The sequence below is a fragment of the Carlito syrichta genome, unplaced genomic scaffold (genome assembly GCF_000164805.1).
Source record: "Carlito syrichta isolate Samal-C Ts95f unplaced genomic scaffold, Tarsius_syrichta-2.0.1 Scaffold187360, whole genome shotgun sequence".
NCBI lineage: Eukaryota > Metazoa > Chordata > Mammalia > Primates > Tarsiidae > Carlito > Carlito syrichta.
In genome coordinates, this window is record NW_007131456.1 from 104066 (window position 1) to 128114 (window position 24049).

Sequence of the window (24049 nt, forward strand, 5' to 3'; positions counted from 1 at the left end):
GTTGTTTGTTTTCTTCTTTTCAGTATGCTTCAGTTCCTTGTAGATCCAGGATGTTAAGCCTTTGTCAGACCTAGAGTTGGCAAATACTTTTTCCCAGTCTGTAGGCTGTCTCCTGCTCTCTTGATGGTTTCTTTGGCTTTGCAGAAGCTTGTCAGTTTAATAAGGTCCCATTTGTCTATCTTCTCTCTTAAGTCCTGTGGGTTTCGGGTTTTATACAGGAATTGGATGCCAGTTCCGATTTCCATGAGAGTATTTCCTTCCTTTTCTAAGGTTCTTATGGTTTGAGGTTTTACATTTAGGTCTCTGATCCATTTGGAGTTAACCTTTGTGCATGGGGATAGTTAGGGGTCCTGTTTCAATCTTCTGCATGTGGTCAGCCAATTTTCCCAGCACCATTTACTGAATAGGTTCTCCTCTCCCCATTGGTAGGTGGTGGGGGCTTTGTCGAAGATGAGTTGGTTGAGAAATTGAGGTTTTGCTTCTGGAATCTCAATTCTGTTCCATTGATCTATATGCCTGTTCCTGTACCAATACCAAGCTGTTTTGATGATTGTAGCTTTATAGTAAACTTTGAAATCTGGTATTGTGATACCACCTGCTTTGTTTTTTTTGCTGAGGATTGTTCTGGCTATTCTTGGATGTTTGTGTTTCCATATGAATTCCTGTGTTGTTAATTTTGTTTTTCTTTATGGTTGTGTAATATTCCGTCATGTACATTTACCACATTTCATTATAGTTATTTCTACATCAAGAGATTCTAACCATAGCTTTGATGTCATTCCTTAATAATTATTGGCTTCACGTGATTTTTTTTCCCCTCTGAGAAACAGTTTTCTGAGCTTTTAATGAGACATGGTATATGCTAAAAGATATGGTTATCATGCTAACTACAATCTTTCTTCCAAAATGAAAATACTTAATTTTTTCCCTTAAGAAATTCAAATAATGGAAAGCCAAGTTCCCTAAAACTCAAGAAAAAAAATAAACGCAAGGCTAAAAAATACTATCACCATTAACAGCATGGTATAAACATTTACATATGCAAACCTAGAGTTTAACTTGAATATGATTGTAGTGTAATACAGTTGTGTGACCACCTTGTTTCAGTCCTCAGTGTGTACACATCTATCTACAAGGACCTCAATACCTTTTGATCTACCTTATCTTTTCAAGGCCTTCCTTGTAGTCCATTGTGTAGATGGGATTTCACCATCTACTCAGGGACTTTTAGACTGTTTCCAAATTTGGTTATTATAAAGAATGCTGGTAGCTATTTTTGCCTGTAAGTCTTCGTACACTTGTGCAGTAATTTTTTAAGAATAAATTATTGAATATGGACTTGCTGGGTAAGATTAAATACTTATTTAACTTTAATACATTTTGCCAAAATGTCACACACAAATTTACCAACTTCCACTGGTTTCAATAGTGTGAGAATGCCCTTTCAAATGAGTTCCAGCTCTGGGCATTACCAATCTTTGCTAAGCTGATAGGGGAAAGAAACTTAAGTTATTTATTTATTTATTTATTTGAGTTGGAGTCTCACTCTGTCGCCCAGACTGGAGCGCAGTGGCCACTCCCGGCCACCGCAGCCTCGACCTGCTGGGCTCCGGCGATCCTTCCGCCTCAGCCTTCCGAGTAGCCAGAATTACAGGCATGCGCTACCACGCCCGGCTGATTTTTTGATTTATTGTAGAGATGAGGTCTCGCTGCCCAGGCGGGTCTCGAATCCGCAGGCTCAGGCAGTCCACTCACCTCAGCCTCCCAAAGGCACGGGATTACAGGCAGAGCCACCGAGTCCGGCTGCTTCTCTTCTTATAAAGACATCAGCCATATTGGATTAGGGTCTGCTCAAATGACTTCATCTTAGCTTCATTATATCTGTAGAACCTATTTCTAAATAAGGTTACTTTTACAGGTATCAAGGTTAAGACTTCAGCATATCCTTTGCGAGGGAGAGCATAATTCAACTCACAACACACACCCACCCATTATAAAGTATCAGTTTTCACTAGCATATTATAAACATGGTATGGACAGGGACTGGGTCAGACTTGTTTCATATCTAATCCCCAATTCTTAGTACAGTGTTTGGTAGGTAGTGGGCCCACAATAATGATATCTTCAAAGAAAACATAAGACTTTCAGGAATAGCTGGCCTTTAAGATATTAAAAGACCTGTAGAGAGAACACAAGATGTCAGATTCTTTTATTTAAATTTACATTGAACATGTTGTAATTAAAATACATGCAAGTGGGAAGAACAGGACTATCCAGAAGAGAGACTGCCTCAGCTTCCTGAAGGGGTGCTTCAGTCAAGGTGTGTGCTTTCAGTTCCCCTGGCACCTGTCCTGAAATGAGTGTTGGAGAATATGTAGCATTCAGACTACAGCCACATTTTATTTATTTATTTATTTTAGAAAGCAGGATTTATTTATTTATTTTTATTTTATGTTTTTTTTTTGAGTTGGAGTCTCACTCTGTCGCCCAGACTGGAGTGCAGTGGCCACTCCCGGCCACCGCAGCCTCGACCTGCTGGGCTCCGGCGATCCTCCCGCCTCAGCCTTCCGAGTAGCCGGAATTACAGGCACGCGCTACCACGCCCAGCTAATTTTTTGATTTATTGTAGAGATGAGGTCTCGCCTGCCTAGGCGGGTCTCGAACACGCAGGCTCAGGCAATCCACTCACCTCAGCCTCCCAAAGGCACGGGATTAAAGGCTGAGCCACCGAGCCCGGCTAGAAAGCAGGATTTATTAAGAGGACAGAAAAGTTCCCACAGTAGGACGGGACCTGAGGGGGTTGCCACGTTTATTTACAAAGTGATATACTAGAATTATCACATTGGATGAAACAGAAAATAAGCCAACGGAACCCTTAAAAATCCAAATTTAACTTCTTCACATTGTTAAACGTCATTGTCAATTTATTTCATAATCATGAAAAGCAAAGTCTAGCAAACCACAAGTGAGAATTTGCTCCACAAACTTATTTTCTAAACTATTTTCTGGACTGAGTTTTTAAAAATTTCCATTAATATAGGACTAAAGCTTTCAAGTTATGCTGCAGAATTCATATATCTAACCTTTTCTTAAAAAATAATTCATATCCTAAAAACATTACTGAAGTTAATTTTTTAAGAAAATAATTTTCCCCAGGAGTTGATGTATTTTATCTATGATGTCTCCACTTCCCCCTACTTACATCAAAGTATCACTAAAGCAAGTCAAATGCAGTCATATGGGGCATTGTTTTACTTTTAGTGGCCATAGTTCCATTCCCAGAGCATGAGGTCACTGATCCAGGCCCTAATGTATAGCCATAGAGATGAGGTATTCCAGTTTGAACAGAAGCAACATTTGGAGCCAGGCTCAGATGACTGTATCTCCACTCATGCAGACATGGTAGACCACGAGTGCAAAACTGAGCACCAAAGCCATTATTCAGATACATAGAGTGCCAGTTTCATGTGACTGTGCAGCCACACAGTCAGAAGGGTACTGTGCTTGGTTTAATGCTCTGCTGTTGCCATCTAGAGTTGCTTAATAATTTTTGGATAGGCCGGCATTTTCATCTTGCACTGGGTTCTGCAAATTATGTATACAGTCCTAGGTATAATAAAAGGTGCTTTGACCTGATTCGCCTGACTTGAGATCCGTGCTTTCATTTGTCATTGAAGATAGTTGTGGGTAGTTCTCTGTCAGCAGGATGACATGACCCTAGTTCTAAAACATTTTCAAAGGTACAGACGTTGTTGGTCATGTGATTCGCTGGGCACAGTAAAGGAAGGAAACACACAATGGTGATCTTTGTTTATGTGTAAGTCTATACAGAGTTGAAATTATACCCTCACTGGAATATGGAAGAATAAAGCCCAACTGTGATATGTACACATACATATATAAACAAAATCAGCATTATGAAAGAACTAGTTCATCTGAAGAACAAATATATATGCACATGTGCCAATAAGCTAAATATAAATACACTCCTCTGTAATCTATTTTTACTAAACAAGATAATTATTTCAGCAAGTCGAATAAAAAGCAGACTGTGCAAGGCCTGAGCTTGGCTATTTTTTTTAAACAAGCAAGTGGCTTTATTAAGCAAATAATAGTACACTTTCAAGAGGGGAGAGCGGGCAGAAACAATCTACCAGCTATTGTTTATAAGAACAGTAAAACATCCTCTTCTGAATTAGAAAACATTGTTCTTGCTTTTCTTCAAAAGAATGGTAGGAAATCGTTGGTCTAGAAGTGCCATAGAAAATCTATCCTCCATTTATAGAGAGCCAATATTCCATAACAGGGCATGGTCTTCTGTACATGGGAATAGAGTATGATTTAAAAAGGACAAGTTGCCAAGAAAGAGTTATTTCTAGCTACTTATGGGAAAGGCTCAATGGGCAAGGAAGCAGAGTTACCTAGATCTTCAGATGCCACACAGAGCTTCCAACTCTGGCTGAAAATCAGAATCATCTAGAGTACCTAGAAAAATAATGATGTCTGGGCCTCGTCCTTCACTAATTAGATTATAACCCGGGAGTGGGCCACAGGTAAGAGTACTTTAAAAAAGTGTCCCTGGTGATTCTTCTTATTTGCAGCCAAGCTTAAGAACCACTGGGTTTTCTGCATACACAAAGAAAGTTATGGGCTACCTCAATACCAAACAGGTACACATTTTGAAAATTTAAAAGTCAGGCATATATTTATATTTGACTATACTTTAGCACAGACACTTTTAACATAGTTTTTACTATGTAATGCATTAACTGTAGGTAAACTACAAAATATTTTATAAATAATTTAATGATCCCTCTCTAAAGTTAAACAATACTTCCAATAAATAGCAAGGTATTTGTGAGAAGAAAATATTTGTTAAGAAAGACCTTTCAATTACTTTTAGAAAATCTGAAGGATGTATCAAAGTTTAAAAGTTCTTTAAACTGAGGAATGGATAAGGTAGAGTAGTGTTCTTCCTGACTTGGAATACTTTTTAGTATCAGTTATCTCCTTCCATTAGAAAGGAAGAAAACTGCACAGCACAAAGTTTAAAATTAAGGCATTTGGAAACTAACTCATATTTTTCTAGAATGCCTCCTTTAATAATATGTTTGTTTGGTTGGACTTGGTGGCTCAGCCTGTAACCCCAGCACTTAGGGAGGCCGAGGCAAGTGGATTGCCTGAGCCCACAGGTTTGAGACCAGCCCAGGCAACTTGGTGAGAACTCAGCTCTACAACAAATCAAAAATTAGCCGGGCATGGTGGCGCGTGCCTATAGTTCCAGATACTCGGAAGGCTGAGGTGGAAGGATCACTGGAGCCCAGCAGGTTGATGCTGGAGTGGCCATGAGTGTGCCACTGCACTCCAGCATGGGCAACGGAGTAAGACTCCAACTAAAAATAAAATAAAATAAAATAAAATAATAGGCTTGTTAAAAACTCCACTAACGTCTTTACAAATAAGTACCTAAAATCCTAGAAATGCTTGAGCAGAACTTTTTGAATGCATTTTTGAGTTCTAGGGTGCCTGTGAAGATGGCACAAGTCTGTAGAGGGCTGTGGGAAGAAGACAGCTGAGGAGGATGGAAGCAGGAAAAGGAAGGAGGAGCTATACAGAACGAAGGAGTCTCTTTCCTTACTTCCTTCTTCCATGCTGGAGAAGGCCATGCTGGAGAAGATCAGCATGATCAGCTAATGATACTAGATGATTCTCCTTTGTGGGTAGAGTTGGGACAACAGGTCTCCTATTTTTCATATTCATAACCCTGGAACCAGACCAGCAGAGGAGGGTCACGGCACAAAAGTTTAGACTTCCCTTTTGTGTTTGTGCATCTCAGTTGTATTTGGCAAACTAATCTAATTGCACAAGACACAGAAAAGACAAGCTTGCTTTCCTGGCTTTTAACACATCACTAACATCTGCAGACACCGAGGGAACGTTTGGAAGCGTGACTTAAGGAATGAGACAAAGGTTACGATGATTACATCTTTTCTTTACAGAGCTTGAAGAACCATAAGGATAACCAAAATTGAGAGTAAATCCAGACAAGAATAGATGTCACCCATTATTCTAAGGAATTTCTGGAAGCGTTCAATAAGATAGTCAAAATATAAGGCACAATAAGGAAGTTATCAGGCCGGGCACAGTGGCTCACCCTGTAGTCCCAGTATTTTAAGAGGCCGAGGCAAGAGGATTGCTTGAGTCTAGGAGTTCAAGATGAGACTAGGTATCAGAGAGAGACCTGATCTCTACAAAAAAATAAAAAATTAACCAAGCATGGTGACATATGCCTACAGGCCTATAGTCCCAGATACTCAGGAGGCTTAGAGGTGGGAGAATTGCTTTAGGCCAGGAGTTTGGGGCTCAAGTAATCTGTTATCTTGCCACTGCACTCCAGTCTGGGCGACAGAGTGAGACACTAAAAATATTACTTAACCAAAAAAATCAGCGAAGCCAATGTTTTTTCTCCACTGAAGAGTTCAGCTAGGAAAAGAGCTATATTTCAGATGCTGGCTTTCACAATGTCCTGTAGCTGACAAGATCGATGGCTGACAAGCTGATTTAAAACTTTAGAACACTAACTTGTTTATAATTCTAGCCCCTAAGTTTTAGGCTGAATGTTTCTCTCCTTGTTTGATGCCAAGAACAAGATGTAAGAACCAATTAAACTGCACAGTCCATCCTTTGTCTCTGCATACTTCAATCTGATCAAGAAAATACTTTTTAGCATCTTCCTCATTTCTCCCCACTGTTAGGGCATCCCGGATATATTCAATATCTTCTTTGCTTGTTAATTGGGGCATTCCTGTCATCAGCATCATGGAGAACAGAATGATCAGTAGGTTTGTGTGATGACGAAGGGCTAGATAAGCCTTAACACAGACGTCCTGGATAAAGAAGAAGAAAATACTGTTAGGTTGTTACAGTAGCTAAGGAGGCCGAAGACCACTGGGCTGTATTGAAATTCGAGAAGAACCATCATAAACAAAGGACGTCCCTGACTCAGATGAAAAGTGTGATGAGAACATAAACTGTTTTTATAATCTCTTAAACATTTCAGTGTAGTTGCATATATCCAGGGAGTGCTCAAAGAAAACTAATTGATACAGATAAGTTTCCTCTTATTTCTTACTCTACCTTTTTAATTCAAGTTCTTTCCCAAGAGATTGAGGGTAGAAATCTCTGAAAAGGAATGAATCAGTTTTTGAACATCATACTGGAATCAATAAACTTGATGTAAGTGTAAATAATGTTTGTTAAGAGCTAAAGAAATCCAAAGAAATAATGGAAATGTGGTGCTGAGATGTAGTTAGTTTTTATCTTTATTTTACACTTTGTTCTATTATAAGAAAACAGATGAATTAGGTTTTCATTGTCTGACTCACAAAATGGTTGAATAACTTTGGAACTTGAGTAAAAATTCTGAATACTGAATGAGAGAGAGGGCTTTAAAAAAATGTGGCTGAAGTTGCCCCCAAAAGCATCAGGTGATACAGGTGAGTTAAGTCCAGATATCAAATAACAGGTGTGACCATGCCATTTAAATTGTTCCATAGCCAGGCATGGTGGCTCATGCCTGTAATCACAGCACTTTGGGTGGTTGAGGAGAGAGGATTGCCTGAGTCCAGGGGTTTGAGACCAGCCTGGGCAAGACCTCATCTCTGCAAAAAAATTTAAAAAATTAGCCGGGCATGGTGGCATATGCCTGTGGTTCCAGCTCCTTGGAAGGCTGAGGCAGAAGGTCACCTGAGTCCAGCAGGTTGAGGCTGCAGTGGCTGTGAGTGTGCCACTGCACTCCAGCCTGGGCGACAGAGTGAGACTCCAACTCAAAAAACTTAAATAAATAAGTAAATAAATAAATAAATAAATAAATAGCTCCAGCGCAGCCAGACGTGGTGGGTCAGCCTGTAATCCCAGCACTTTGGGATGCCGAGGCGAGAGGACTGCCTGAGCCCGGGGGTTCAAGACCAACCTGGACAACTTGGTAAGACTTTGTCTCTACAATAAATCACACACACACAAAGAAACTACCCGGGTGTGGTGGCATGTGCCTGTAGTTCCAGCTACTTGGAAGGCTGAGGTAGAAGGATTGCCTAAGCCCAGCAGGTGTCAAGGCTGCGGTGGCCATGAGTGTGCCACTGCACTTCAGCCTGGGTGACAAAAGTAAGACTCCAACTAAAAAAAAAAAAAAAAAAAAAATATTGCTCCCAAGCATAGAAAAAGATAAAAAGATACAAGGTTCCCAATTTTACAACATGAGAACCCAACGTTAATACCATCACTTGACAAGGATAGCATATTAAAGAAACCTAAAGAATGGTTACAGATATAAAGATTTCAAATAAAATATTGAGTAACATGTTAAAAGAGTAACACACATAGTCAAACAGAGTTATTCCAAACTGCGAGATTAGTTCATCCAAGGTATTATATTAACATCTATTTCTGTTTTTTAAAAAAAGTAATATGTAACATGTTATTAAAATGTAACAACTGAACAATTATCTGAAATTACACAAGTGATCTAATTGTCTTCTTGGAACACTGAAGGGGAAAAAAGACCCTCAAATATTACTGTAACTAGTATTTAATAAACTAACTTTTAATACAAATTAGTAAATGGAATGTTGTAACTAGGAGCCACAAGTTGGAAAGAGATTGAGTGTAGAAATCTCTGAAATGAAAAAAGAGACACTGTGATTAGTGGTAATAATAATGATGATACGTAGACACACACAAAACATGAAGAATTCATTTTTAAAAACTATACAAGCCACGTGCAGTAGCTCATGCCTATAATCCCAGTACTTTGGGAGGCCAAGATGGGAGGGAATCACTTAAGGCCAGAAATTGAATGGAGACAAGCCTGGGCAACATAGTGAGGCCCTGTCTCTACAAAAACAAAAACAAAAACAAAAGACAAAAACCAAAAAATTCTGAAACACTTTACTGAGTCACATAAAAGTAAATTTGATTACATGAAGCAATGTAGCATATTCCTGACAAGATCTCTTATTTTAGTGATGTAAACTATTCTTAATCTATAAACACAATGAAAATTCTTATTGAATGTTTAAACTCACATATGGTTTAAAGTTCATCCAGAAAAGTCAGGGTCTGACAGGACATTTTGAAAAAGTATAATAAATGAAAGCCAGTGCTTGGCAAACCAGATAGTAAAATATTCTATAAAACATAATACTAAAAACAGTGTGAAACAATATTAGTTCTTTTCCAAAAAGATAAGAAATTTTGTTGACTAGAATGTTAAGTTCAGAGATATACCTAAGTACATAATAAATATGATATATATAATAAGGATGACTTCTCAATTTTGGGGGAAAAGATCTATTACTGATAAATGGGACTAGGACAACTGGATCATCATTTGGAGAAAAAAATAAAGATAAATTTTACTCTGTGTGATACACTAAAATAAATTCCTGATGAACTGAAGATATAAATGTAAAAAGGGAAAATATTTAAATAATCATGTAGTGGGAAAGTGGGAAAGGACTTTATGAAGATGAGTTCCGAGGTGGATTCTTTTTTTTTGAGTTGGAGTCTCCTGTCGCTCAGGCTGGAGTGCAGTGGCACACTCATGGCCACCCCAGCATCAACCTGCTGGGCTCCAGCGATCTGTCTACCTCAGCCTTCCAAGTAGCTGGAACTACAGGTATGTGCTACCATGACTAGCTAATTTTTGATTTATTGTAGAGGTGAGGTCTCGCCAAATTGTCCGGGCTGGTCTAGAACCCATGGGCTCAGGCAAACCACTCGCCTCAGTCTCCCAAAGTGCTGGGATTACAGGCTGAGCCACCAAGCCCGGCCTGAGGTGGATTCTATAAGAAAAAGACGGCGAGATTACAGAAACTAAAAACTTATGAGAAAAAAGCTATAATTAATAATAATAAAGAAGGCTAATGACAAAATAAAACACATGTGCAACATCACAGATCATTCTCCCACTCCCAATCCCACAAGAGTTCTTAGAAATCATTAAGAGGTAAATAGTTGGCTAGAAATACAGGCCAAGGACATAAAAGTTCATACTATAAGACATAAAATGTAATAAAACAATAAAAGTGCAACCTCATTAGTATTCAAATAATGTAACTTAAAATGAGAGAGAAACATTCACCTACAATTTTTTAAAAGTCTTTTAAAGATAATACCCAGTGTTCATCTTTCATAGGCTGATGATAGATGGGAAGAGGTATAATATCACCAGTGGACAATTTGATAACATATCTCAAAAGCTTTAAAGTATTTATTGTTAGCTTATTTTATTTATTTATTTATTTACTTTGAGTCAGAGTCTTACTCTGTCACCCAGGCTGGAGTGCAGTGGCACATCATGGCTACTACAGCCTTGACCTGCTGGGCTCAGGTGATCCTTCCACCTCAGCCTTCTAAGTAGCTGGAACTACAGGTGCACACCACCACAACAGCTAATTTTTTATATTTATTGTAGAGATGAGTTCTCGCCATGTTACCCAGTCTGGTCTTAGGCAATCTTCTCACCTCTACCTCCCAAAGTGCTAGGATCACAGGCGTGAGCCATTGTGCCCAGCCTTAGAGTGCTTATTCATGTTATATAACTTTTTTTTTTAGTTGGAGTCTCACTCTGTCACCCAGGCTGGAGTGCAGTGGCGTGCTCACGGCTACTGCAGCTTCGACCTGCTGGGCTCAGGTGATCCTTCTGCCTTAGCCTTTCAAGTAGCTGGAACCACTGGTATGTGCCACCATGCCTGGCTGAAGTTTTTGATTTATTGTAGAGATGAGATCTCATCATGTTGCTTAGGCTGGTCTTGAATCTGTGAGCTCAGGTAATCCTCTCACCTTGACCTTCCAAAGTGCTGGAATTACAGGCGTGAGCCACTGTGCCCAGCAATGTTATAGTACTTAACTGTGGTGATAACAACACATCCCACTTCAGTAAATCAGCACAAAATATTTATATAGAAAAAAGAATATAAGCTTATAGGTCAAAAGGCTAACAGTAAATTTTCCTTTGCTTTTAGCTGATCTTGTCTGTGCCATCTGATGGGGCAGAGTAACTGCTTTGATAATTGAGGTCAGGCCTGTGTCATCCTGTATGTCAAGGCTGGACTGTATAAGCATTACCTTGTCTAAGAATAAAAACCCACGAACTATTCTGGCATCTTTGAAGTGAGATGGCACATGTAAGATGCCTGCTCCAACAAAATACTAGCAAACCAAATTCAACAGTATGGCCTGGGCATGGTGGCTTATGCCTATAATCCCAGCATCTTGGGTGGCCGAGGAGAAAGGATTGCTTGAGTCCAAGAATTTGAGACCAGCCTGGGTAATACAGTGAGACGACATCTTTACAAAAATATTTTTAAAATTTGTCAGGCATGATAGTGCGCACACCTGTAGTCCCAGCTATTTGGGTGACTGAGGTGGAAGGATCACCTGAGCTCAGAAGTTTGAGGTTGTGGTGAGCTGTGATCGTGCCAGTGCACTCCAACCTGGGTAATAGAGTGGGACCCTGACTCAACCTCCCACCTCACCAAAAAACAAATTCAACAGCACATTAAAAAATATATATATACCATGATTAAGTGGGTTTTATTCCAGGGCTGGAAAGATAGCTCAACATATACAAGTCAATAAATACGATCTACCACACAAACAGAATCAAGACCAAAAATTATATGATCATATAAATAGATACAGAAAAAGGATTTAATAAAATCCAGCATTCCTTCATGATAAAAATCCTCAGCAAAACAGCATAGAAGGAACATTCCTCAAAATAATAAAAGCCATATACAACAAACTCACAGTCAATGTCATCCTATACAGAGAAAAGTTGAATACATTTCCCATCAGAACTGGAACAAGACAAGAATGCCCACTTTCCCCACTCCTATTCAACATAATACTGGAAGTTCTAACCAGAACAATCAGGCAAGAGAAAAAAATAGAGGATATCCAAATTGGAAAAGAATAAATCAAACTATCTCTATATGCCAACAATATGATCTCACACCTAGAGAATCCTAAAGACTCCTCCAAAAGACTCCTGGAGTTGATAGAGTAATTCAGTAAAGTCTCAGGATACAAAATCAACATGCATAAATCAGTGGCATTACTATAAACCAATACTGACCAAGCTGAGAATCAAATTAAGAACTCAATTCCATTTACATTAGTTGCCAAAAAGCTAAAATACCTAGAAATACATTTAACCAAGGAGGTAAAAGAATAACAAGAAAACACAGATGAAAGAAATTGTAGAGGGCTGGGCTCAGTGGCTCAGTCTGTAATCCTGTGCTTTGGGAGACCTAGGTGAGTGGATTGCCTGAGCCTGCGGGTTCAAGACCCGCCTGGGCAACTTGGCGAGACCTCATCTATACAATAAAAAAAAAAAATTAGCCGGGCATGGTAGCGCGTGCCTGTAGTTCCGGCTACTTAGAAGGCTGAGGCAGAAGGATTGCCAGAGCCCAGCAGGTTGAGGCTGCAGTGGCCAGGAGTGGCCACTGCACTCTAGTCTGGGTGACAGAGTGAGACTCCAACTCAAAAAAAAAATTGTAGAGAACCCAAAGAAATGGAAAAACATCCCATGCTCACAGATTGGAAGAATCAAATAATCTACAGATTCAACACAATCCCTATCAAACTACCAACATCATTTTTCACAGAATTAGAAAAAACAACCCTAAAATTCACATGGTACCAAAAAAGAGCCAGAAGAGCTAAAAAGCAAATCCTAAGCAAAAAGAACAAAGCTGAGGGCATAACATTATCTGACTTCAAATTATACAAGGCTATAGTAACGAAAACAGCATGGTACTGGTAGAAAAGCAGACACATGGACCAATGGAACAAAGAATCCAGAAATGAACCCAAATACCTACAACAAACTGATCTTTGACAAAGCAGGCAAAAACATACATTGGGGAAAGGACACCCTAGTCAACAAATGGTGCTGGGAAAATGGGACAGCTACCTGCAGAAAAATGAAACTTGAGTCCCATCTCCCACCATGTACAAAAATTAACTCAGGATGGATCAAAGACTTAAATGTTAGACCTGAAACCATAAAAATCTTGGAGAAAATTTAGAAAAAACTCTTCTGGACATTATTCTAGGCAAAGAATTTACGGCTAAGACCCCAAAAACAAATGAACAAAACAAGTGGGACATAATTAAAAAGCTTCTGCACAGCAAAAGAAATAATCAACAGAACAGACAACCTATTGAATGGGAAAAGTTATTCACAAACTATACATCTAACATCTAACAAAGGACTAATATCCAGAATCAGCAAGAAAAAAAAGAAAATAACCGTATTAAAAAGTGACATGAACAGACATCTCTCAAAAGAAGATATACAGATAACCAACATATTGAAAAATGCTCAACATCACTAATCATCAGGGAAATGTAAATTAAAACCACAATGAGGTATCACGTTATACCAGTCAGAATGGCCATTATTAAAAAATCAAAAAACAGTAGATGTTGGCATGAGAGAAAAGGGAACACTTATACACTGTTGGTAGGAGTGTAAATTAGTACAACCTCTATGGGAAGAGGTATGTTGATTACTCAAAGAATTAAAAGTAGATCTACCACTTTTATCCAGCAATCCCTTACTAGGTTATCTACCCTAAGGAACAGAGGTCGTTATATAACAAAGATGCCTGTACCCCCATGTTTATTGCAGCACAATTCACAATTGCAAAGATGTGGAGTCAGCCGAAATGTCCATCAACCGATCAGTGGCTAATGAAAATGTGGTATATATACACCACAGAATACTACACAGTCATAAAAAAGAATAAAATCATGTCCTTTGTAACAACATGGATGGAGCTGGAGGTCATCATCCTAAGTAAACTGGCTCAGAAACAGAAAACCAAATAGCATATTTTCTCACTCATGTGGGAGCTAAATGACCACAAGGATGGAAATAATAGATGCTGAGGACATTAATAAGGGGGGAGGGGGAGAAGTCTAGGGTCAGAAACTACTTACGGGGCACAATATTTACTATCTGGGGAATGGGCTACCTGAGACACAATCCCCACCACTACACAATATGTGTCCATGTGACGAATATGCATGCGTACCCCCAAATCTAAAATAGAAAAGCAAATAACCTCATTAAAAAGTGGGCAAATGACATGAACAGATCTCTCAAAAGAAGATACACAAATAACCAACAAGTATATTGAAAAATGCTTAATATCACTAATGCACCCACAGGGAAATGCAAATTAAAACCACAATGAGATACCACCTTATACCAATCAGAATGGCTGCTATTAAAATATCAAAAAACAGTAGGCACAAATGCGATGAAAAGGGAATACTTATACCCTGTTGGTGGAAATGTAAATCAATATAACCTCTATGGAAATCAATATGGAGATTACTCAAATAACTAAAAGTAGATCTATCACTTGATCCAGCAATCCCACTACTAGGTATCTACCCAAAAGAACAGAGGTTGCTATACAAAGAAGACACCTATATTCATATGTTCATCACAGCACAATTCACAATTGTATATATCTACCATGGAATACTATTCAGTCATAAAAAAAGAATGAAATAATGTCTTTTGCAGCAACTTGGATGGAATTGGAGACCATCCTAAGCGAAGTAACGTCGGAATGGAAAACCAAACACCACATGTTCTCACTTATAAGTGGGAGCTAAACTAAGGAACTGCAAAGGCATAGAAAGTGGCATAAAGGACTGAAGACTCAGAAGGGGGGCAGGTGGTATGGGGGGTAGGATGAAAAATCAGCAACTGTGTACAATGTGTACAGGTGGGGGTGGAGGGTACACTTAAAGCCTAGGCTTCTTTGTCCCTTTACAATGCATCCATGTAACCAAAAACCATTTGTACCTTCTAAAGCTATTGAAATAAAATAAAATAAAAAATTTTAAAACTCCAAAAACAAAAATCTAGAACCACCTCCCCCCAAAAATCCAGAAGCCTGGCATTGGAGCCAGTTCATAGCAAGGACTCAATAAACTTCACTCCTCCCCTTCTCTGCCATCCACTCTGCAGTCTCTCTCTGTTCACCAAGCAGGAGACTTAAACAGATTCAAGTCTGCTTGGGCTGTTGCTGCCGCCACCCAGCCATCACTTGTCCCTTGGACGTGGCCCCAGTGCATTAGTGCTCCTGCATTCTTAATGACTCCACTTATGTCCGGAAATCATTTTCTTTTGCTCATCCATAGGATCCACTGAGGTCTCTCTTATTTCTTGGTAATTACACAGGATAAGTGCAGACTTCACCCCAGGCAACAGCCTCATTAATTTGCTAACTTGCACAATTTTCACAAGGGCATAGATGGAGATACCTTTGGTTTTGAATTAGAGTACATTCTGATTTTTAATTATTTTCTATCCTTCTCTACACTAGGGGCTCCAGGCAAGCACCCTGCTGTGTGAGCCCACTCTGTGGTCAAACTCTTTTTAATAGAAAATTTTGAGGAGGGAAATTAAACCCAGGCCAGGTTATTATAACACGAATCCAATAAGCAATGATGTACAGATTCACCAATCCCTGCAGCATCCAAGAGACGCCTTAAGGAAAGGAGCTGACTTGCTTTTCCTGAAGGCCATCTCACCCATATAAGAGGTTTCTGTTGTCTCTAATTTATTTGCTTAGTTCTAATTTTCACACACAAGGGTCTCTTCTATGAGGAAGAAATTTCTTCCCCAAATTTAACTTCATGTCCCACACTTGTCAGACACAATGTCCCAATTCTGACTAGCTGCACACACTTGGAGACCCGATGCAGATTTAATGAACCTTTGCGGAAAGGCAGGATGGACACTGGTAAACAGCACACATTTGGATTCTCAGGAAGATGGCGGCAGAGCCAGACTAAGCAAGTCCCAGTGTGAGTGAGTGAGTGTATGGAAAATTTTGCATATGTGTCGATGAGTAAGTGGGCTTATGAGTGGCAGACTGAGTAGGGACTTGGGAACAAGTGGCTAGGACTCTCCTGGTGAAGTGGCTGGTGCCGCGGCTGCCCTGCTTGGCCCCTAGCCCTTCCCAGGGTACCATTTTAAAAAAATCAACAAAGCCCTTCCTGGGAAGAAGCTGCTAGAAGAGACTCCTAACTCCAGGCTCTGCCTCACCACTGCAGCCTGGACAGACTCTGGCGGCAAGGGTTGTGAATGGAGCACAGCAAGGGAGTCTAGAGGCAGAGCCCCACTGGAGAAGACACAAGAGGCACCCTGCCACCATCTTGAAAACGGCAGAAAAGTGCTTCAGCTTGCTTACCATGGAGCAACAGACCCAACCTGATCTCTGCGACGAGCAGATTAACTACCTGGGGTAGATCAGGACCCAGAGGGAATACCGCCAAAGCACAAACTCTGGAGGGACAGGACGTGTGCTGAGTCTCAGGCGCCCCACCCCCTCCCCTGATTCAGCCGTGGGACAAAAGGTGTAGCCAGAAAAGGCTGAGGAAGACCTCCAGAGAGATCAGTGGTGAGTTGGAGGCTGACCCAACCCTTCCTTCCCAGCAATCCTCTGAATGTCAGGCCCACACCACTGGGGCATGATTGAGAGGGACAAACCCAGGCAGAGTCAGCAGCAATAGGACTCTGATCAAGAACAAGCCTGGCTGGGGTGCCCTCTGCCAATACCTGGGAAAGAGACAATCCTGCATCTCCCCACTAGAGGGGATCCCTTGACCATACTTGAGTGGGAGGGGTGGACTGAAGCCTCACCCACCCCCACTGCCCCCTCCTCCTTCCCTGGGTCAGACACTGGGGAGATTGAGACTGAAGTTCTGCAGGCGACAGCAGTGGGGCAGCTGAGAGGAACAATTACAGAACCTGCTATAAGAGGGCAGGTTTTTTGTTTGCTAATTTTTAAATTGTTTTATTTGTGCATGAATGTATATGTGAGGGTTTGATCCGCATCCCCTTCACCCCTTTTATCTCCTTTCTAATTTAGTTTTTTGTTTTCTGTTTATGCATGTACATGAAGGATTGCATGTTTATCTTTCAGTTTTTTTAGTTTGTTTTTGCTTTTTGTTCTTCCTTTTTTTTTTTTAGTTCAATATGTATGTGAATACATGTATGACGGTTCAATTTAAATTCCTTTTTATTTTCTTCTCCTTTCACTTTGGGTTGGGAATGTGTGTATATATGTTTGCTTTTCCTGGATTTTTTTGTTATTGCTGTTTGTTTTGTTTTGCTTTGCTGTTATTCCAGTTTTTTGGGTGTGTGTGTGTGTGTGTGTGTGTGTGTGTGTGTGTAATTGTTTTTTGCTTTGGTTTCTGCTCTTGTTGTTCTGTGTTTTTAATTAAAAAAATTGTCCTTCTCATTTCATTCTACTTTTCTCTGTCCTTCTCATTGCTGTTACTGTATCTTGGACTCAGGGGGTACACATACATATCCACTGCAACATCATGTAGAGTGGTGGTGGGGAGTGGGCCTCAGGGAACCCATACCACAATCAGTGACATTGTAATTTGCAAGTAGTTTCTGAATCCTAGCTCCCCATCTTCCACCTTATTAGACTCTCAAAACTACAAGAGACAGCAAAGCTTCTCACCCACAGCCCTGTTTCAAAATGGAACAAATTCAGAGCCCTGACCAGGGAAGAAAAAAGGGCTGAGCAAACATCACAAGTGAAAGCTTCTCCCACTGCCACTGAATAATGAAACTAAAGGAAAAAAAGAGATCTGTCACAAGTGAGGGAAAATCAACAGAGGAACACAAGTAATTCCCAGTATTACAAAGAGAAAATGTCTGAAAAATCAGACCTCAGACGTTCAAACAATGGAAGTCAACAACAACTGGCCCCAGAATATAACAGGGATTAGGAAATGAATGAAAAGAGTGAATAAGACTCAAGAAGGACAAGATGCAACACTGAAAAAACTTGTAATGAGATTTTGGCCATAAAAAATTTCATCCAGGAAATAAGTAACAAGATGACAAGCAAAGAAAGCAGAATTAATCAGGTAGAATAAAGAATCTCAGAACTTGGAGACCAGAACATGGAATTAATCTGATCTGCAAAAAACAGAAAGAAAACTTAGAAAGAAAGATCAAAGCTTCCAAGAGATGTGTGATTGTATCAAGCGGCTGAACCTATGCCTGATTGGTATCCCAGAAGAAGGGAAATGGAGAGAACCTTGGAGCAAGTATTTCAGGGTATTAACCAAGAATGCTTTCCCCATTTCACCAGAGATGTGACCATCCAAACACAAGAGATACAGACAATCTCTGCAAGACAACAAATGAGAAGATCAACTCCTAGACACACAGTAATTTGCCTTCACAAAGTAGGCATAAAACAAAAAGCCTTGACCCAATAATTTGCTACATCCAGGAAACTCATCTTACCACAAGGGATGCACACAGACTCAATGTTGGAGGATGGAAAATGAGCTTCCAGGCAAATGGATCACAGAAGAAGGCAGATGTTGTAATCCTAATATCACACAAAACAACCTTTAAGTTATCAAAATTTTTTTTTTTTTTTTTTTTTGAGTTGGAGTCTCACTCTGTCACCCAGACTGGAGTGCAGCAGTGGCCGCTCCCGGCCACCGCAGCCTCGACCTGTGATCCTTCCGCTTCAGCCTTACAAGTAGCCGGAATTACAGGCATGCGCTACCATGCCCGGCCGATTTTTTAAAAATTTATTTATTGTAGAGATGAGGTCTCGCTGCCCAGGTGGGTCTCGAACCCGTGGGCTCAGGCAATCCACTTACCTCAGCCTCCCAAAGGCGTGGGATTACAGGCTGAGCCACCGAGCCTGGCTTCAAAAATTTAAAAAGATATGAAAGGACACTATATAATGATTAAAGTTTCAATCTATCAATACCCTATCTACCCTAAACATATATGCATCCAACACAGAAGCACCAGCATTTATAAAGCAACTATTAAGTAAACTAAAAAAAGATATTGACTCTAACACTATTGTAGCTGGGGACTTAAATATCCCACTAACAACCCTAGATAGATCATTAAAGCAAAAAATCAACAAAGAGATCCAGAACCTCAACTTGATGCTTGGCCAAATGGACTTAATGGATACCTACAGAATACCCAACCACCATAGAATATACATTCTACTCATTACTACATGGAACACACTCCAAGATCAATCACATCCTTAGCCATATGTCAAGCATAAACAAATTTCATAAGATCAATATACTGCCACATACCTTCTCAGACCACAACGGAATAAAAATAAATATCAACACCAAGAAAATTCCCCCCAAGCCCACAAAAACATGGACACTAAGCAACATGATGCTGAATGACTACTGGGTCAACACAGAAATCAAAACAGAAATTAAAAGGTTACTAGAAACAGATGAAAATGAAGAAACATCCTACCAACACCTCTGGGATGCCATGAAATCAGTTCTAAGAGGGGAATTTATATCTCTACAAATACATATCAAGAAAATGAAAAGATCACAAGTTAATAGTCTAACAAATCACCTAAGGGAGCTGGAAAGACAAGACCACCAAAAACCTAACTTTAGCAGAAGAATCCTGATCACCAAAGTAAAAGCCCAAATACAGGACATAAAAGACAATAATATCATAGAAAAAAAAATCAACAAAATGAAAAACTGGTTGTTTGAGAGAATAAATAAGATTGATGAACTCCTAGCCAGAACGACCAAGAAAAAGAGAGAAAAAGCCCAAATATACACAATCAGAAATACAAAAGATCAAATCCCAACTGACTGTGAAGAAATGCAAAAGATTTTCAGAGATTACTATGTACATCTGTATGGAAACAAACTTGATAACAAAAATGAAATAGAGAACTTTCTAAAGTCACACAACCTCCCAAGGTTGAAACAAGAAGACATTGAGACACTAAATAGACCAATAACAACCCAGAAAATTGACTGTGTCATAAGAAAACTATCTACGGGGGGTGGGGGTGGGGGGGGGGAAACCCTGGACCAGTTTTCCAGCAGAATTCCACAAAACCTACAAGGAGGAGCTGATACCAATTCTACTGAAAGTACTGCAGGCAATTGAGAAAGACCAAATTCTCCCCAAATCACTTAACAAAGCTAACATCACACTGATACTCAAACCGAGTAAAGATCCAACAGAAAAAGAGAACTACAGGCCAATATCCCTAATGAACATAGATGGCAACAATTCTCAACAAGATTCTAGCAGATTGAATCCAACAACACATCTCAAAAATCATCCACCATGACCAAGTAGGCTTCATCCTTAGGATTCAGGGCTGGTTCAACATTTGCAAGACCATAAATGTAATTAAGTACACAGATGTAAAAACAAGAACTGTATGATTATATCATTAGATGCAGAAAAAGCTTTTAATAAAATCCAGCATCCCTTCTTGATAAAAGCCTTCAAACACCTAGGCATAGAAGGAACATACCTCAAAATATTAAGCACCGTCTATGATAAAGCCACAGCTAGCATATTGCTAAATGGACAGAAACTGGAAAACTTCCCTTGAAAACTGGAAAAAGACAAGTCTGCCCACTGTCACTCCGCTTGTTCAACATTATGCTGCAAGTTCTAGCTAGAGCAATTAGACAAGAGAAGGAAATCAGGGGCATTCGAATAGGAAAACAGGAAGATAAATTATACCTCTTTGCTGACGATATGATCCTACACCTTGAGAACCCAAGGGAATCTGTCAAAAAACTGCTTCCACTGATAAAGGCCTTTGTCAAAGTCTCAGGGAACAAAATAAATGTGCAAAAGACAGTTGCATTCTTTTTTTTTTTTTTTTGAGTTGGAGTCTCACTCTGTCGCCCGGGAGCGGCCACTGCAGCCTCGACCTGCTGGGCTCCGGCGATCCTTCCGCCTCAGCCTTCCAAGTAGCTGGAATTATAGGTGCGCGCTACCACGTCCAGCTGATTTTTTGATTTATTGTAGAGATGAGGTCTTGCTGCCCAGGTGGGTCTCGAACCCGTGGGCTCAGGCAATCCACTCACCTCAGCCTCCCAAAGGCACGGGATTACAGGCTGAGCTACCAAGCCCGGCTGACAGTTGCATTCTTATACACCAACAACAAGCAGGAGGAGAGAACCAAATAAAAAGCACAATCCCATTCACAATAGCCACAAAAAAAATGAAATACCTCGGCATCTTCCTAACCAGAGAAGTGAAAGACCTTTACAGTGAAAACAATACTGCTCAAAGAAATCCAAGAAGACATAAACAAATGAAAAAACATTCCATGCTCACAGAGAAGAAGAACCAATACTGTTAAGATGTCCATCTACCAGAGGCAATCTACAGATTCAACGCAATACCCATTAAATTATTAACATCATTCTTCTCAGACCTGGAAATGACAATACAGAAATTCATATGGTAACATAAACAACCACAAATAGCCAAAACAATCCTCAGCAAAAGAAATAAAGCAGGAGGTATTATACTTCCAGACTTTAAACTTTATTATAAGTCTACAATAATCAAAATGGCCTGGTAGTGGTATAAGAACAGGCATATAGACAATGGATCCCAGAACCAAAACCTTAATTTCTCAACCAACTCATGTTCGACAAAGTCTCCACCAACAACCACTGGGGAGAGGAAAACCTATTCAATAAATGGTGCTGGAAAAACTGGCTGACCACATGCAGAAGATTGAAACAGGAATAACATATGGATTTCGTAGAACCCTACCTATCAACATACACAAAAATCAACTCTAAATGGATTAAAGATCCAAACATCAACCCTCAAACTATAAGAACCTTAGAAAATGCAGGAGACACTCTTAAGGAAATTGGAACTGGCAACTGATTCCTGATCAAAACCCAAAGTGCCCATAAGAGATAAGATGGACAAGTGGGACCTCATCAAACTGAAAAGCTTCTGCAAGGCAAAAGAAACCATCAAGAGAGTGGGGAGACAGCCCACAGAATGAGGAAAAATATTTTCCAACTGTATATCTGAAAAAGGCCTAACATCCAGGATCTACAAGGAACTCAAACGTGCTGAAAAGAAAAAAAACAGTCCCATTAAAAAGTGGGCAAAAGCCATGAATAGATATATCATTCCCTGAAGAAGATATATGGGCAGCCAACAGACACATGAAAAAGTGCTCAGTCTCACTAATCATCAGAGAAATGCATATCAAAACCACAATGAGATACCATCTAACCCTTGTAAGAATGGCCATCATTAATAAAACAAACAACAGCAGATGTTGGCGTGGATGCGGAGAAAAAAGAATGCTTCTATACTGCTGGTGGGAATGCAAACTAGTGAAACCTCATTGGAAAACAGTGGCATTTTCAAAAAGAACTAGACATTGACCTTCCATATGACCCAGCCATCCCTCTACAGGGAATATACCCAGAGGAACTCAAATCATTCTACAAAAGATATCTGCACGTGCATGCTATTCACAATAGCACAAACATGGAACCAATTGTGCTGCCCATCCAAACAGACCCTGAACATTTGCCACAATACTATAAGAAAGGGATTGGTGGGTAGCCCCTTTGGGTCACCTCACACTGTAGATGCTTTTCTGTCCTGTCAATAAATCCTGCTTTCAAAAAATAAAGGAGAGGGGGATTGGAAGTAGTGGGATAAACACACAGGGAGTGCTGGCTACATCTGCAGGTGGTTCCCTTGCCATGGGGGACATAGCAGAGCACTTGCCCTACCCACTCAAGCCCCTGAAGCTTCATTTCTGCTATCTGCACTGAGCCACAGGGGCTGTGAGAGTATGCTGACTATGCAGCCTTGGCCTAGAATCCTATGGTTGAAGGACTCTGAGGATGTGGCTTGTGGAGTTCAAGGGAAAACACAGAACGCAGAAGTTACTGGCTATGGTAACAGAATTTTCCCTTCTGCCAGAGCTGCCTGTCATTGACCTCAAACATCCTCATCTTCTCCTTCTCAGCTGCCTGTTGAAGGCTATGTATTATTTGATTAGAGAAGGGTCAGAAATAAACTTTATTCTGAGGACCTGGTTTAATGTACTTGTTAGTGAGTGTAAATGTGGGGAACATGACATTATTATTAATGTCATCAGCTAGAACACTCTCCATTAGTAGCAAAGAAATAGACTGAGCCTACGCAGTACATCTGCTCTTAATTTCATTGTTGATTCAAATGCCTTAATTATAGCATCTAGTATCAAACGAAAGAATTGTTTTTACAAAGTTACCACCCCCATAAGTCTTTGGAATAAAGGAATTCATTACCATCGCAGGGTTCAAACTTTTACTTGATTTTCTAACTGGCCCAACTATCAGTTCACTAAATTGAAAACAAACTACTTCTATACACCATCTACTAATTTATTCACCACTGATGAGATGTGGCTATTGTAGACTGTCTGAGGTCATATGGAATACTTCCTTCTTAAAATCAAAATTCTCCATTTTCATCTAGAAATGAAGTGATACCTCATTTACTTTCCCTAAACAGCAATGTTGCCTCTGTCTACTAGAGGAAGGAGATAGTGGAGAAAAATACTTTGGTCGAAGGCAGAGGATTTTATTTTTTATAAAGTCAATGCACTGGCTGGCCAATGTTTTTCTGAGTTCTTTTGGCAAAACAGAGGTGGTCACTGATCAGCAGACCGAACAATGCATGAAGAAGTACTTTCTGGTAAATCAGAGAGTAGAGTATGTCTGGTAATTTGGTCATGCATTTGTTGAGTTTGAATTAGCATTCTTATCTTTAAGGTCTTAAAAATGGTTCTCAGACTAGCTCTGTCTTCTCAAATATTTGGCTAGAAGTTCATTAGAGACTTAAAGGCTACAATTAAGCTGCTCTACTTTAGTCAAAATTCTGAAAAGCCTGTATGCAGCAATGTGTGTATTTATCTCCCAGTCTTGTTCCAAAAAGGATTTAAGACAGGCTTAAATCTCCCAGCCTTGTTCCAAAAAGGATTTAAGATAGGCTATCTGGAGATACAAAAGTCAAAAGAACATTAGTTAGAAGTGGGGGGGGGGGGGGGGAGGAAATAAAAGAAACAATCTACAGTGGGTTAGGGAAAGAAATGAATTGAAAACACCTAACATGTCAGGTGCAGTGGCT

At 39.9% G+C, this 24049-nt stretch overlaps 1 protein-coding gene across 1 annotated transcript in view; it reads right to left on the reverse strand.

Moving 5' to 3' along the window:
• Nucleotides 1–6432: 6432 nt before the first annotated feature.
• The window catches only part of PIK3CG (phosphatidylinositol-4,5-bisphosphate 3-kinase catalytic subunit gamma), a 48030-nt gene continuing 30413 nt past the window's right edge, over nucleotides 6433–24049 (reverse strand). The window contains exon 11 of the mRNA XM_008051530.1: nucleotides 6433–6887. Within this exon, the coding sequence (XP_008049721.1) occupies nucleotides 6609–6887 (279 nt within the window). The 3' untranslated portion in view covers nucleotides 6433–6608. The remainder of the gene's footprint in view (nucleotides 6888–24049) is intronic.